At 37.9% G+C, this 17,435-nt stretch overlaps 1 protein-coding gene across 6 annotated transcripts in view; it reads right to left on the bottom strand.

Annotated features, from left to right (window-relative positions):
• The window catches only part of PTBP2 (polypyrimidine tract binding protein 2), a 48,462-nt gene extending 34,663 nt beyond the window's left edge, over positions 1–13,799 (bottom strand). For 4 of the 6 annotated variants that reach the window (XM_053950087.1, XM_053950088.1, XM_053950089.1 and 1 more), the window contains exons 1-2: positions 13,666–13,799; positions 12,079–12,109 (exon numbers count right to left, since the gene is read on the bottom strand). In XM_053950087.1, coding sequence (XP_053806062.1) covers positions 12,079–12,109; positions 13,666–13,673 — 39 coding nt within the window. In that variant the 5' untranslated portion in view covers positions 13,674–13,799. Of the gene's footprint in view, positions 1–11,056; positions 11,157–12,078; positions 12,110–13,665 lie in introns of those variants that run through there. The other 2 variants (XM_053950092.1, XM_053950091.1) reach the window with 2 other exon arrangements.
• Positions 13,800–17,435: the final 3,636 nt, after the last annotated feature.

The following is a 17,435-nucleotide window of genomic DNA, read 5'->3' as shown; positions in this document are numbered from 1 at the left end:
AACATTTATATTAATTTAAGTTTTAATATTTTAATACACATATATATTAAACTATTATATCTAGCTGAAACTACAAGGGAAATCTACACAAAGAGAAATATGGAGTTTAGCTCAATTTTAACACCCCTATTTAAAAACAAAGATTTAATGATCATAGGAAATTACATCAGTTTTCATTTTGGGGACATTCATTTTTTCTGCAAAACACAACTTAGGGCAGGGAATTACATCTTCATTGTAGTTCTTAAAACATGACACATATCAATTAATGAATGACTTAAAAGTGGGCTGCAAAAATCAGAGGAGGGCTTATATTAAAACCATATAAGACAACCCTTTCCACAAATGGCAAGATGGGCACTTGACGCAGCTGAAGAGGCACTTCTTTTCACACCTTGTTGTTTTTTTTTCTTTTATGCCCCAACCCTCTTCATGCTCAAGACTTCATCTCTCAAAAAGCCGACAAAATCTTAATGTGAGCTCTCAATAAACAAAATATTTAAACCATCCTTTGAATATTATCTTTAATTTCTTATAGGTTCTTTCCCATTTCAGAAGTATTTCTGCAGCACCCTTAAGACTAATCCAGGTCACTGCTAAAATGGTAATGAGGAAAAAAACCCCAGTTTCTACCTTCCTTATTTAAATAAATGGGTTTTATTCTGTTGTGGACACTACAAGAGAATCAAGAATAGTTAATGAATATGTTTTACAGGGCACTTCAATACTTCATAATAAATTAATCTGAGACTATTACCTTCATAGACAGCACAGTTGGAAGATTTATAAAAACCCTTACCTTTTTCTCATACTGCACTATATTTGTGTCCACACAGAGAATAATATGTTAAAGTTTATATACATGTACACACCTATAGAGCCATTAAAGTTTACTTGGTTTTCAACATCAGCTCTGAAGAATCTCTATACAGTTTACTGAATGCTCTAAGCTTGTAAGGGTATATAGCAAGCAACAAAGCTGTGCCTATCACATCAGCAAGAGCTCCCTGAAGATTGCATCATGCCTAATACCAAGATGAGACAGAACCATGAGAAGGACTATGTCTTGTCCTTTTCAATGTAAGGATGCATTTCTAATCAGATATAACTAAGAAAAAAATTAGCTAGATAGAACTGAGAAACAACTTATAGGTAAGTTATGGAAATTCTCTGTTTTTCTAACAACATTGCTTTCTACTACTGATGTAATATGCAGGTACTCTGTGTAAGTTGAAACATAAACATTATTTCCCTTTCATGTTCTACTTTTTCTAACATAATATTGACAGGGGTAGAATACTGCAAAGTTGAAGATTACTAGCAGCATTAAGTTACTCAGTGGTAAGTGCAGTTTTTTCTGCTTGCAGTACCCATCTAGCTTTGCTTGGGCAGGCTGTCAGCAGCCTGGCCAGCTCAGCTGAATAGGCAGAAGTAGCAGCAGACACTGAATCTGTTCATAGCTCAGCTGATTGAGATCATTCAGCATCATTTTTCCCCCCTAATACGATAGGCATAAATTTGCAACAGTACAGCAATTACTACATAAATAGCTGAAGCAACCCCAGTACCAAATGAATGCTCTTCCCAAAACCTGTAGGGACTTTGCAATTCTGAAATAGCTCAAATTTGAGTTGCCTTCAGCTTCAGAAAGTTACTTACAACAGCAACTGCTGAACGACAGAGTGCAAGAATGGTTATATAAACTTCTGGTTCCTAGTAAATCAGGCTTTCAAAAAAACTGTTAATTTCTTAATCCACAGCAGAAAACTCCAAAAGGAGCACAAATTACTCAACAGAGTAGATAATCAGTTCTTGTATTTCTGTTTCATGAACAGTTTTCTCTTCATTTACAAACATATCATTTTACATTTCATGAATACCTTCTCCATCAATCACTAGATTTTGTCATTGCCCTTGAAAGATATAACATTTTTGCTTCAGAAGAACAATGAAATGTGAATTTCTTGCACTGCCCTGTATCATAAAGTCTACACTTGTCTTATCTGCATAAATTAGTGTTCAAAAGTCTGATTCACATACGTACAGATTCATACATGAAATGTTCTTCCAACTCCCCCATGAAATCACAAATGTACAGCAAACCTCTATTAAGTCACTCCTGTACATATTTTCCAAGCTTTTGGTCAAAGACAAAGATCTCTTACCATGTGAGTAATGATCATATAGATATACGTGGTTATTTTTCCTAATTGGTTCTTAAGCAGCCCAGACCCTTCTGTACTTCAGTTCTGTACATAACTTTCAAACCAGCTCTGCAGCATGATGGACTTGGATACACTTGTAATTTACCATTTGGAAGTGGTAAATTACAAAATCAAAAGCAGTACCTGTCTGGTTATTGTGATTTACTTCAAAAGGGTTATCTGAAGATCTTCGTTGTCTAGTAAAGCAATTTCATATAAACATCTCAAGTAAGCCAATGTGTGCTCTTAGACTGGCACTACTGTGTAACACAGTCCCTCCCAAATTACATAGACATAAATACTTATTTTACTTACATTTATTGAGCAGAGATAAGGCTTTATTTGATTTGTGGTTTGGAGTGCTGGGTTTTGGTTTTGTTTGCATATTCTTTTAGAGGGTACTAAGCCAAAAAAGATGGATGCCATGCTCCATGAGCAAAGCTTTTCATCACTCTGCTATGTCACACATGAATTTCAAAATTGTAACCAATTTTCCAAGCATCTCGAATATTTAATTAGTCTCAAGCACAGAAATTCTCGGAGTTGAATGTTACAAACCTTTAAACTAAATTAGGTAATTGTACTGAGTGTTTCAGAGCTAAGGAAACCAAACTCAGAGTTTTGAAGAGCACACAGTATCAGACTCAAGGAAGGAAGATCCAACCACAACATTCACTTAACTCTTTTCCCTGTCTGTGCAAACCACTGTGTTCTAAAGAATCAAAGCAAGCTTGAGACTGTATAACAATACTGAAGATCACAAATACAGAGATGGCAAAAACATTCTCATCTTACTTAAAATAACAACCAAATAAAAAACCACCACAATGATTATATTTCACCATAAACTGCAAAGGAAAGTTACTATAATAGCAACACAGTAGAGACTAATTGAATATCCATTTTAGCATGAGGCAAGGAGATTATTAAGAACAAAATAAGAAGTACAAACTGCTATTATACTATTAATACCTCATCTTCTGACATCTAGGCCTCAACAGCACAAGTCTTCAATGCCATATTTCTATTCCTACCAACGTCAAGAAGATTAATCTACATAAATCTTCCACAAAAACTAACAACTAACTGCTCAGATCAGAGCTATCTAGATCATTTCTTTATGAAACCACCATCTACCAAAATATGAGTATACAAAATAAACAAGGGAATTTCCAGGCTAACATGTTGCAGTGAGCGAACCCTGAAATTGTCACAGCCAATACTGCCCTTTCACTTCAGCCCATGTTAGCATCCCCATGACCCCATGAGAGCGTTTCCATGCGTGGTGGGAAAACTTCATGTTTACTGCATGGCTTCAATCAATGGATTTATGTAAAAGTGACATAGAGGACCACTTTCTAAAAAGACAATATACCAAATCAGACTTTTAGTGCATATTTAAGTGAAAATTCAAAATTATACATACAAAAGTTATTTTACATACTGTAAATTAAAGACACCAGTTTGATATAGCTGATTTCCCTAAGTGAATACTTATTTTTTACACAGGCATTTCTACAATTTACAAAATCAATTAAACAAAGAGAAAGACGAAGCCCCTAGTTCAGCAAATGAATGCCCTAGGTCCTTGCTTTAAGTTATAGCCAACTCAAAATCCTTCACTACACAAGCTGGATTTACATTGCGGAATTTCAGAATTTTTCCCCCCATAAAAGACTACTATAAAGCTTCATGCTATTACAGGTTTTATTATGTAGCTATATAATTTCAGGAAGTCATTACAGTCATACCATGCTTCCAAGCTAATCAAAAATATACTATCTAGAAGTCTTTGCAAACTATTTTCCTCATATTCCAGATCAGGCGTTAAATACTTAACACATTCCCCAGATTTTATTACATCCAAGGGCTTAGTCTTTTATGCACCAAAATACTCTTTGACAACTGTTTACATCAGAGACACATCGGCTTTTTTCCCATAATTCAGGGCTATGGAGACTGATCAGAAGTTATGGCTAAACCTAACCTAAGTGTGTATTAAAGAGAGCTTATTAGAAGCATGTGTAGAAACAAAACAGTACTCCTAGGAAGAGTAAACAAGTGACTCCTAGAAACAGTTAACTTTTGTTAAAAAGTCAACAGTATCATCTAAAAAAATTTCTTAAACTCACACTAGAAAATATAAGGATGACACTCAAAGACATTAAAAAATAATTTTTTTACAAATAGTCTCATTTGTGGTATTTATATTTGCTGGTATTGCAAACCTCTCTCAAAACCAGAATGATTCTGCCCTTCCCATTTCCCTCTCTCTGCCCTTCCCCCCCAAATGAAAGAGAAGTAAGAGAACTTCAGCTGCACTGCACATTTACCACAGTCATTCTCAGCCTACAGGCATGAATCTCCCAAGGAGTATGACAAGCTAGGAGACAGATCTTGTGGTTTAAGGGAATCCAACAGCATTGTAGAACACTTTATTTCTAACATCTGGGAACAATTTAAAAGAAAGAGCCAGAAACCTCATGGTATGGGAGAGGAATAAGCACATGACAGTTTCAATCCAGACATTAAAACATTCTCCTCTAACAGTTACACATTGTAAACACTCTGCTTCAATATCTGAAGTAATTTTGGGGACAAACAACAGAACAACACAATTTAAACCCCCAAACACAGCATTTATAAGCTTTGTTCAGTTTACATGTGATGGATAAGATTTCAAAGAATCTTTATTTTTAACATGATAAATTTTTATATGAAACACTGCATAAATATACCCTCACATAATCATTTGTCAAGAAAAAACACTTGATCTGCCTTATGCTCTCATTACACACACAACTGTCAAAACACATAATCCAAACTATCCTAAGGAATTTGTCACATCTCTCATATGTACAGGACCACAGAAGGCCCATGCAGGACAGGATATATATTCAAAAGAAACTCAATGCAGGTTCATAAGTATTTTACAAAGCATACAGCTTAACAATAAACTTGCTATTACTTCACCAGAACCTTACATGCATGGAGTACACCTACTTCAATCATTTTAAAGAATGCACCATTTAAATATATTGGCATGAAATAAGTTAAGGTCGTGAATTCCACGAGTGCTTAGTAATTCACTTATAACATCACTTGCTTTTCATTCAGTATTAACTGTATACAATATGACCACCTTTACATACTTACTCTCTCTATATGTTCTTTTTTACCCTATTTCAATTACTTTCAGATTCTCCTCAGCCAAGCATATATTGTTTATATAGCCTAACAACTAGGCCATTTTTACACTCTCAATTTTTCAGTAAGGAAGGAACTAGGAGAAAATTAATAAAACATTACTAAAACCACGTAAATTTTGTGGAAATTGAGAGAGAGCAATAAAGGGAATTTGAAAAGTCCTTAAGATTGACAGGAGACAAAACTTAATTTCCTTAAAAAATCTCCAGCTTCCCAAAACACAATGATGAAAAAAAACCAAATTTCTCAAAGCACCAGAAGATCAAGATGGACTATTAAACCAAAAAGCCAAAGAGCAAAGAATCAAATCTCAACTTACACCACATCACATAACCTCATTTGGAAACTTCCAAAATTTCAATTGTAATCAAAGACTGTAGGCAAGAATCTCTTCTAACATAAGTCAATGCTTCAGACATTCAAGAGAAGTACACCAACAAAATAATTTATTCCAGCATTTCAGATTTTTGATTCTACTTTTACCAGAAAAGAAAGTACTACTCACAAAAATTACTGGTAGTAAATTAGAATAGGTGAGAACAACTCACTAGAGCTACAAAGTATGTGTCCTTTGCCTTCCAGACAGACAACCATGGCACCTGGATGTACAGATCTGCTCCTTCAGTAGCAGTTTCTACACTCAAAATGCAATCCACAGGGAAGGTATTTTCTACTCAATTATCTGCTATTTTTCACTAATAAATCAAAAGTGCTAATGCTATTTTGTCTATAACTCAATACTCGTGTTACGCATTTACAGAAAAACTGATTTTATGAAAAGCTAAACATGGCTACATGTACTTGCAGCTGTAAAAAAAAATCAACCCCTAAATCCAACATCACAGTCCCATTAACAGCTCATGAAACCACAACCTCATTTGAATCAACTACCACCAAAAGCAAAAATCCTACCTTCTCCCCTACCTTCTCCCTGACTCAAGTATCAACTTGTTCCTACTCTCATCCTAATTCTGTATTGCTACAAGCACTTACACAACCACATGCTTTGGTACAAATCCAAGTAAAAACATGGAGCTCACTGTTGTGCCAGCTTAGCTTCATCCTGGTTAAGTTCCCAAGAAAGGCTTGTGAATTGACTACCTAAACATCTGTTGCACAAGTATTACAGTGACAGAAAAATGGAATGCAGCTTGATTTGCTTGTGAAAATGAAAAGAAGGCCCAAAGCTCCAGGAAATGGGAAGGGTATTTGCATATGGTATTAGTGCATGTTTTCAGAGATGGTGCAGGTGATTGTGTTTCTCTTTGTGTAACTCCTCAATTAAGATGCAAACCTAAGTCTTCTGCTACAAATTAAAACTACATGATTTCAAATTAGTGAAAGATATCAAAACTTATCAAACAGGTATACTAAAACTTCCTTACATACAGTGAGCATACTTACTACAGAGAACAAACTAAGTTTTAACATGTTTCCTTTCTTTCCATTTTCAGCTTTCCTTACTTCTTTACATATACTACAGTGACAGAATGGGCATCACAAAAAAAAAGTACAAAGAAAAAAAGAACTGGAGTCAGCTGTTCCAAGAATAAATATGAAAGCCATTTCAAACGGGGTCAATTTACAGAAGTTACTGTAATCAGATATCTTTACTGTTAACAGATATCTTTCATTGTAAGAAGTTATTTTTTGTCACTGTGGACATGTTCCCCATACCATTACTGGAAAGACAAATCCAGATGCCAGTTCTAAACTTCTGAACATGGTCAGACTTCAGCCTTACTTCACTGCTATAATGCTCCACACATCTTTTTTGCTGTTTACTGCTGCTAGCACAACTAAGTATTATTGAAAACAAATGTTGTCTAAAAACATTATCACATCTAACACAAGATTAAAATACCTCTAATTCACAAACAACGCATTTTTCTCATGTCACTGTGTGTTTGTCTAGTCTACCAGCAATTATATGAGACATGCAAGGTTAGCCCAAAACTCTAATCCTAACATTTTAAATACAACAGACTATCACATAGCATTTGTCTGTATGAATAAACAATTTTTTTATCCTACCACTCCCTTTTTTAAGTAGCCAAAATTACAACAGTGAAGGCAAAAAATTTGTGAGAGTGCAAAACTGAAAGGAACAGGCTTGTGAAATAAGTTTAGACTAGATTTTAGAAGTAGGAGTTTATCTTCTGACAACTTGCTAGAATCTGACTTTCAATCTTATTTTCATTATATATTTATTCATGTACAGTTGAAACAAAACGTCACAGCACATCTACAGTATCTACTTGTTTCCACCATGAAAAACTTCTCAATTACTAGCAAAAAAGGTTCAGAATATAGTTTTGTAAGACTATACCTCAGAACGTGAGTTAAAAAAACCAAAGTGGACAACAATTCAAGAGTACTTACAGACTGCTACTTCGTGCTGTCTCCCCCTTCTCCATCAGTTCCTTTCTCTGCCAGTTTTTAGCTACTGTCCTTCCCCCGTACTACTATATTCCTCCATGTTAAGCTTCAGCAACCAGGAAAAAGGGAAACTAGGTAATACTTTCCTGTTTGGAAAACTTAGAAAGTACAAGGACATGTTTCTTAGCACCTACTACCCATCCCAAACATAACCAACTAAACACACACCACCAATTCCCTCATCTCTTAAGTGCACTGCAACAGCTGAAGCCCTCACCTTGGGGGGAAAAAGGCCATCCCCACATCTTTAAACATTGCAAAACTCTGTTTACAGTTATAGCTCTCCTAGCTGTAACTGGGGCTGTCCATGCTTGGCAGCTGAAGCTTCGTTTTTGGCCAGTATCCATAGCACCGTCAAGGAGGGCAAAAATTTCCCAAATGCTGTGTACCAAATAATGCATCCAGGAAGAAATTACTTGTTCTGTTCTCCTGCCAGACCTCAGCCATTGTGAAACACGCAAGGCACATACACAAAATGTGTCACTCAGTTGCTGAAGCCCTGTTTACTGCACAGCTACCCATCCCATCCTGGAGAAACATCATCCATTACACTGAAGTGGCACACACTGAAACACAGTAGGAGAGATCACCCTCAATATGCAGCCAAAGTTCACCTAAGTTATTCCCTACACCTGTGTGACATATATTCCCTATACCATGTCTTCATACCCCTCCAAAGATTCTTTTAATTACTCCATAGGAAAGATACATTATATACTTCATACATCCAATGGCTGAAAAAGGCTCTATCACACCAAGTGCCAAATCAGTTATCAAGATTAAAGCATTGTAACGTAAAGAAAACACAAGAGAACAATTCAAAGTACAATTATTACATGCTGATGCTCAAAACTGTAAAACCACTTAGAGTAACTAAGGACCTAATGTAATAAGAACAGAGCAACTCCAATATATATTTTTAAAAAAGAGAAAGCGAACATTTTATATAATATGATAATTTTTTTGAAACTATGCACAAAGAAATCTATAAAATGTGTAGAATTTCTCCAGGGAACTGATTTTTTTTAAATTGATGAACTACGTAAGTATTACCATTACTGGAATCCTTAGCTCTCCTTTATTCAAGCATACTTTGCACTAACTGCTTATATACAATGCAAGTTCACAAATCAGCATCAGAGAGCTAAAGCTCATTCCTTCTTGAATTATTTTGCAAGATGTAATGCAAGGGGTGAACTGTGTGCAGTGACATTTCCCTGCTTCCATGAATTCTAGGAAAGCAAAACAAGACATTACAGACCAATCAAGCACGAGTTATTTTATTTGTATTTACAAGATGACTGGGCTGTGACATGTTCTAATGCTTTCAGAAATTAAAGCACGTTGCTCCTCTGACAGATTTGAGTTTGGTAGCGTGTTCCCACTGCACATTTTGAGTTGTACGAATCCCCACATTTACTCTTTGTAAACCAAGTTCTCAAGTTGCATTCTTTATTTTTTCCACCTCCAGTTTAAGTTTTATGTTTTGTATTGGTTTCTGGTGTTAATTTCTGTTGACTCAACATGTATATCAAATGAAGACCAAACCACCTCGGATGAACAAAAATGTTTTAAATCAAATCAAGTATACAATACAAATAAATGGCAATAGTCTCAAATTTATCCCTAATTTGTAGATAACTCTGATTATAAAACTGTTAACAAAGCATTATAAGGAAGCATTCCTTTTACTCTATACTTGCCTTGACCACATGCAGTCTCCTAAGGTACAAAGCCATCCTTTAATTGAAAGGCAACACCCAGACTACAGTAATTAATTTCTTTTACTCTTTCATGAATGGGTTTAAAAATATAACATGTGCACTTTGCTGTTTAAGAGAACACCCAGCCATAACAGCTAATATAACTTTTAAATTTGTATTGACATGACTGATGTAGATAAAATAAAGCTAATTTTCCAAACAGAAGACTCACATGTCACCATCCATTTCTCCAGGTATAACTGAATATATCACAAACATATTTTGCAAGTGATCAGCATATACACTCTAAGTGAAAAATCTCAGAAAGCATCAAGTAAAAAAATATCCTGGATAAGGTAACTTCTCACAGGCAAATCCCTGCCCACATCAGTGACTATCCAGTCACAATAAAAGCAGTGTTGGAAGAACATTAAAACTGCTAATGCAACTCCTTGGATTCAAAACTTACTTCTTACACATTCCCATGGCACCCCATGAAAAAGAAAACTTCCAAGGGAAGGCCAGATGACTAATCTAGTTGTTTATATACACTTGATAGGCAAAGCATTCCTCAACTTGAAAACATCAGTCCATCAAGAGCAATGAACAGACACCATAAGGACAAATGTTTCACATGTCCTTCCACAAAACATGACTGAAACTGGCATTACATTACTATGCACACTGTATACCTCAATTAGACAGAAATCCCATTTTCCATTCTTAGCCGTATCTTGAGATAATTAAAGAAGCTCCAGAATACAATCCAGTTTATTCCTCCCGTATTTAACAGCTTTCTTCAGGAAATCATCATGCTTATTTATTTGTACTACTTCCGTGCACAGACTGTTTTCTTCTAAAAACCAGACAGCAAGTCCATTTTTACAAGCAAAGAGCACAACTTTTTGATACTTCTAAGCCTCTCCTTGTATTTTTTAATCACTGCCTCCAATACACCTGTTTTGCCTTCTTTCTTATATTCATAATATAACTTCTACAATCAACAGAAGAAAGCAGATACGTCATCTGAAGCATCTTCATTTCATTGTCTGGCTAGTATCTTAAAATTTGGTTCCAAAATGGCACGACCCACTTAGGACATAGTTTGTAACACTCAAATTCTCATAGATTGAAGTTGCTCACAGTAAAATGTAAAAAGGATACTGAATCCATTTACATCTCCTGAAGTGAGAAATGTCAGAATTTAAGATCCAAGTAATACATGGTCTACGTGAAACTACTGCTTCACTAGAAACAAGAAAAATTACTAAGGGCAATTTATGATTTTATATTTTTTGCCAGGAAGCCATGTACATGGAGTGCAGTTTGCTGCTGAAAGACTTGGAACATCCTCAGGTATTCCTCCAAACTACTAAATACATTGCTAAGTATTAATTAGTTAACACTTTGTCATCCTAGGCATCAGAGAAATAATCATGTCAGTTTGTATTTCTATTGTGATTGGCTCCCACAGAAGTACCTTAATAACTACACTTTACTCACGATTCAGAGAATGAGTGTAAGCTTGTCTCCAAGACTGCATGAACATATGGAGCTGGATGGGTCCAGAATCCATGTAACTGACTTCTCACAGCTCTTCCTAGAAGCAAGCTTACCCAGAAACATTATACAGGTAGATCCAACAGAACAGCTGCTGTATGTATAGGCTGATTGTATTATATAAGAACTAGTCCAAATCCAGCAGGACCAATACTGAATCTGAGCAACTGGGCCTTACTAGACAAAGCTGGGCTTAGCAAGCAGCTAACACTGATCAGCTTCAGGTGAAAAGGCAGGTACATAGCACAAGCTGCGAAGTCCCTGAACAGATGTGAAGAGTTAACTGTAGGCACTAGAAAACTTCTGCTTCTGCCACTGAAATAGAATTGCTGTCATGCATTCATTAAAGTTCTCTTGTCCCATATCCCTTTGCATAAACATTATTTCTCACTCTGCTACTATGAGTACTGATCTAATTCCTGTGATAGATTTGAATAAAGAAAGCAAAATAAATAGTAAATTAACAGCTATTTGGAAGCCCTTTCCTTGTTATAAAAATATAATAAATTCATAATTGAACTTGAGAAATAAAAGGTACAGCAAAAAAAACCCACCCACTTCTGTGTCTACATAACAAATTCTAGCTCCCATTTTTCTGTCCTATTACAGATAGTCACTTTTTTAACTTCAGTGGAAACTGTTTTAAAAAAGGAGGGGGAGGGACAGAAGAAAGTATGACTTTTACAGGCCCCATGCAACAATGCGGGAGTGTTGTTTTGAGAAAAAGTATGATAAATCAAGTTTTAAAGTAAGGAGCTGACACCACTACATTAATCCAGAACCACTGTTTACAGTTCAGCGCCTAGAAACGTCCTTTGTGTAAAGGCTCCAATTTACCTCTAGGGATTTTTGTTTAATAAATCACAACGACCAGTTAAAATCTTCCAACATGCAATTACTGATGCTCAAAGTAGTTCATTTTGTACCAGCACTCTACCCCCTTATTTGTTAAGTGCACATCCTACCTTCACACCAACTGCAACATCAGTGACAATGCTGGAAAAAACAGAAAAAAACAAGAACGTAAGTCAACAATTTATCCTCATAAACCAAACTTTCAATGTATTGCAGTGACAAAATAATGAGGAAACCAACAGGCAACAACTCTGAGCAAGAAACTATGTTCAAAGAGCATACAGGACTGAAACACAAAAGAAACTTTCAAAAGCCACTCAGCTCCCACAGCATATAGGACTTTCCAAAGAGTACAAAGTTTCAAGTAAATGTTACTCCAATGCAGCACTGCCAGGAAATTTATTTAAACTCGGGTTTCTGGACTACATGAGCTTACAGGGTGGAAACAAAGTAATTTAAAAGTAAGTACAAAACTTCTCACACACCTCTATTAACTAAAAAAGCTAATTCAGCAACATAGCTGAACCTTTGTTTGGCCTACTCTTTGAACAGTAGAAAGCAGTATTTTTTTTTTAATTAGTTTTGAAAAAACCCCCAACGTGTTGGCAGCTATACTTATATGAAATTTAATGAGGTACACCTATGAAAAACACTGCAACAGGCATGTCAAGGTACAACTTTTCCTTAGAGGTTACAACATCACCACTCACAGTGTACACCACAATACTAAAAGAAACCTCAGTCCACAAACACACAAAAAAGACTATGGGAGAGCATTCCACAATGTAGTACTCATTAGTGACAGCAGTTCTCAGACAGGATTTGTAACTCCTACCATTATAACCACAACCATAAAAAGCCTTGGGAACTCTCACAGTTCAAAGGTTATATGCTTAAAGCATACCAAAGAGATGGCTTCTCTCTTTGAAGCAGAGTAAACAACCTAATAGGAGATTTGGAAGCTGAAATCTGTTGTGTTTACACTGACGGAGGCTACAGCCAGCAGCCCCGCTTTCCAGGTGCAACAAAAAAGCAGGCCTGGCGTGTAGTGCCTGCCCATCCCGGCCCCTACTGTCCCATATTGCCGACTCCTTCCAACCTTCCCTTCTTTGGTTTTTACAGCCAGTCCGCTGCATATACAAAGGCATCTTTCCACCTGGGGAGGGGGGAAGCCGAAGGGCTTATTAGGCAGTTTCTGAAAACAAAAGAGCTCGACATCTGGCTCCTGCTGGCATCGCTCCTCCCCTCCAGCCAGCTCCAAAACAAACCCGAGCCCTGCAACGCGCCCCTCCTCACCCCCTGGCCAGAGGAGAGATGCCAAAGCGGGGGACAAGGAGGGAGAGACAGGCTCTGGGGGCAAGGATGAGGGTAGATCGCGCTCCTTCTTTACATCGAGACGCGGCATCTCGGGCACTACACTTAAGTAGGGGGCAGCCCAAGGCCCTCAGCGAATTTTACGGGGGACCCTACAGAGGGTCCCGCGTTACGGAGAGGCTCAGCCCCCTCCTGCCCCGCTCCCAGCCTGTGTGAGGCCTCAGGCTTCAGCTGTCCCGCGGCGGGAAGCTCATCGCTCCCCACACCCTCGGAGACGCCCGCCGACAGCCAGCGAGCGCCCGGCACCGGGACAGGTCCCACCACCGACCGGCAGCACAAAGCGCGGCGGTGCGTTCGCTCCCAGCGCCCCGGCGCCCACTCACCCGTCCATCTCCGAGCAGGACAGAGCGCGGGCAGCGGGACGGGAGCCGCGCACGGGGAGGCTGAGAGAAAATGGCGGCCTGGCCTGCACGGAAACCGCCGAGCGTTGCCGAGTGCCGGGCTCCGCTCCGCGTCCCCCTCCGCTACCGCGCACGCGCCGGCAGAACGCGCATGCGCCCTGCGCGCCGGTGAAGCTTTTGCCCTCAGCAGCCCGGCCCGAGCCGGCCCTTGAGGCGGCGCGAGCCTGCCCCGCCCGGGGCGGGAGCGGCGGCGCCTTCCCCCCCCGGCCCCGGCCTCTCCTGCCCCAGCGCCCCTTCGGGAGTGCGGGGGGGCGGCCACAGGACAGCGCCGCGGCGGCTCCGGCTGGCGGGGGCTCCTCAGCCCGTGGGCTGAGCCGCCGGACCCCACTTGTTGAAGGGAGAGTTTCCGGGCTTGGTCCCGGCCCTTCTCGTCAGGGAAACGTTCAGAGGGACCCGCGCACCCGGCCCGCGCCGGCCTCCAGCCCTGTCCTCATCGCTCGCTGCCCTCGGCTACGCTGTCACTTCCCAGAAAACAACCTGTTGGCTATACAGCTGATCACTAACACTACATAAAAATAATAAAGAGGAACGTGGAAAAGAACTACTGCAGTTAATTGGGTCGTTTCTTCACAGAAAAAAAAGTGTCTCCGTGATTCTCTGTAAACTGTCATGTCAGGGTACAAAATACGTGGCTATTATGAAAAACACATTTTCTCTTCATTTCTTTTTTGCCAGATCTCAGTATTTCATAATAAATCTTAAAATGTTTGACACATTTCTAGGTTTTCTAGAAAAGCTGTGCATGAGAAGACCCTGGATTGCATTCAAACAACAAATCAAACTAAAGATTTTATACCTATGAAAGAAAATTTGAAATTGTGATGCAAATGTTCCTGTAAGATCCCAAACCCAGAAAAAATGTTTACAAGTATTCAAAAAGTCTTCTGTGATTTCTATATTTTGATCTAGCAAAAATATGTTTAGAGAAGGTAGGCCATTACTTGATTGCACTTTAATTTTTTTAGGTTAGTGTAAATTCCTTGAAGTCTGTCATCAAAACTATTGCAATGAAGCCTGAAAAAGAATTTAGGAACCAAAAACTATAAAACTATACATACGTCCATAAATGGAAATTTTTCAGTATGCTTTAATACTCCAGTATCCTCCTCTAACTGACACCACAAATAGTTCAGTAACTGGATTAACAATTATGAATGTGTACAAATTCTCATTCTGCTCTGCAACTTTTTGTTGTTCTGTTCTGGAAAAGCCACTCTGATTCTCTCCAGCAGTTTACTGATAGTGCTTCTCCTAAATGCCATTATCACTTGGATATCTGTAACTACTTCCTCTTTCAGAAATTGTCTTCAGCACCCATCACTGACCACCAGACTAAATTACTTATTATTCACTTTCTTAGAAAATCCCTCTTAAATATTCAATTTGCTGAGATTGTACCTAAAGCTCATCATGCCACATGCTATGCTTTAAGGGTTTTGCCTTCTACATTGTTGTGTTTTGTTTTGTTTTGTTTTTTTTAAGGTCTGTGGTTGTAGCATTCTTTCCTGATTACACATGGTAAAGTACTCTGATCATGACTGAAAGTAACATTGAAGACATCAGAGACATAGGAGTGCATGTAACAATCTCCATAAATCCAGGGTGTATTTATATATTTACTTTATGTATAATCCCTGTATATTCTAGCATACTTACTAGGCTTTACACCACTGGAGGTCGGGTTTATAGTTGGTATCTCTTGTTTTCCATTGCCTTCAGTCCTGTTTGATGCCACATTGTACTGGGAATGTTTTTGTCTTTTTTCCCTCTTATAAATCTAAATACATCTTATGTGTTTTTGTATTGGTAGAAGTACTAATTCTTCCACTTCTTATCAATTAATGGAAAATCTAATTTCCATCTCATTTCTCCAACTGCCTCATTTGCTTACCTTCTTTGCCTTTACAGTAATGCCATCTTCAAACCTGTTTTTCTCTTCTGTAATATTTCTTTTTTCTCCTTCTTTCATGACACCTACCAAAATCTAAGTGAGCTAATACTCATTCAGTTTATCCTCTGAGTTAGAAGCTCTTCCATACAAAGGAGGCTGAGGAGTACCTGTTGAGTATAGCAGAAAAGACACTGGAACTGAGTCTGCAAATCTGGTTGAAATAATGGATGTGACTTTATACAGCAAAACTCTGGTCCCCCACAAAGCATCAATAAAAGTGATAATCAATCAGGATTTGACCTAGAGCATTTAATTTTAAAAGGTATAAAAAAGATATGAGTATTCAGTGCATTTCTAATAAAATGCCATGACATCTTCTTGATCAGTTGCTTATGCAGTGTGGTATTCTACTTTCCTGTTCATGTAGCCTTGCCTTTTTATACTATTAGATCATTTTTAGGACATTTCTGAATGCCTTGTGAAATGTCTGCCGCATTTGGAACATTGTGATAGCATCATCTGTTTATCTGGTTGTCTGTTTTCTCTGTTGCTAGAGTGTGTTTTTGCTTTGTCTTTCTTGTGTTTCAGAAAGTCAGAAAAAAAATTGTTGCCAAAAAACACCTGCTTGTCGTTATGAACTGTCAACTTTCTGCTGAAGCCCTGCATCAGATGTTTCAGAAGGCAGCTGAAATGTCCAGTAAGAGATAACCATTAAGTAAAATACCTCAAGCAAAGCCCTCCACATTCAGTTGTTACATTACAATGCACATGGGCTTATATATTCTATCCATTTTATTCTAACTAAAGTTTAAGTGCAGATACTATTATCAGCTGTTCAAAAGTTCCATACTCTTAAAATCACGGTAATCTTACTGCTGCAGCAATATTTTGTTTTCCAAAATAATGTCCTTTGATCATTCATACACTTAGATGTTTCGCTTTAATTGGTTGTTTCCGTTTTATTTCAAGAACAGCTAGTAAATAACCATCTGTGTAGTTCAGTAGCAAAGTGAGTTGTTAATGATGTTTGCTTCATGGAAGATTGTAGGAATTAGAAAGAACACAAAGATATTTTCTGCTGTACATTGTCCCAGGCTGACTCTCTGGAGTTGCTGAGGATAAAACAGCATCCGCAGTCTCAGAGAACAGCTTGTCCAAGAGTTTGCCTGAGCACTTTTTGACATCCGCAGCATTCTAGGGCATTTAGGAAGTCTTGCAATTTAGGAAATCACTGTCTGAAAAATATTTTCTTTTGGTTGTGTCAAGCCCACTGCCTGATAATTTTCTTTAATGTTCACTAGTTGTTTTTTTTTTTTTTTTTAATAGATTGATCATTTTTTTCTGTGTACTTATTCTTGCTGTTCTTGAATGCATATATCTCCACCATACTGTCTTCAGTTATTTTTCAGGAGTTCTAGTAAATTTCCTCTATTAGAAGTCATGCCCTGTTTTCAATGATTTGTTTTGTTTTTTTAAATACCTTTCATAATCCTATTCTGGAAGACCGTAATGGTTTTCATTATTCAAGTTACACACTCAATGGCTTTATATAGGTGCATAATAAATGCTTTCTGGTTTAATATTATTTTTCTTTCTTATAACACCAGTCTCTTTTGCATGTTTGAATCCTACTGAGCCATGAGCTGAGTTTTCACAGAACCCCCCACAACTCAAGCACTCTTTGCTGTGTGAAAGCCATTTATTTAGATTCCAGGATTTTGCGCTTAATATTTTGGCTTGTTTTCTCTCTCACATATTACTTCCATTTTTCAGCACAGAATTTAACTTGCCATTTTATCAT

This window comes from Vidua chalybeata, chromosome 9 (genome assembly GCF_026979565.1).
Source record: "Vidua chalybeata isolate OUT-0048 chromosome 9, bVidCha1 merged haplotype, whole genome shotgun sequence".
Lineage (NCBI taxonomy): Eukaryota > Metazoa > Chordata > Aves > Passeriformes > Viduidae > Vidua > Vidua chalybeata.
The sequence above is the reverse complement of the archived record's forward strand: the minus strand, read 5'-3'. Positions and strand labels throughout refer to the sequence as shown.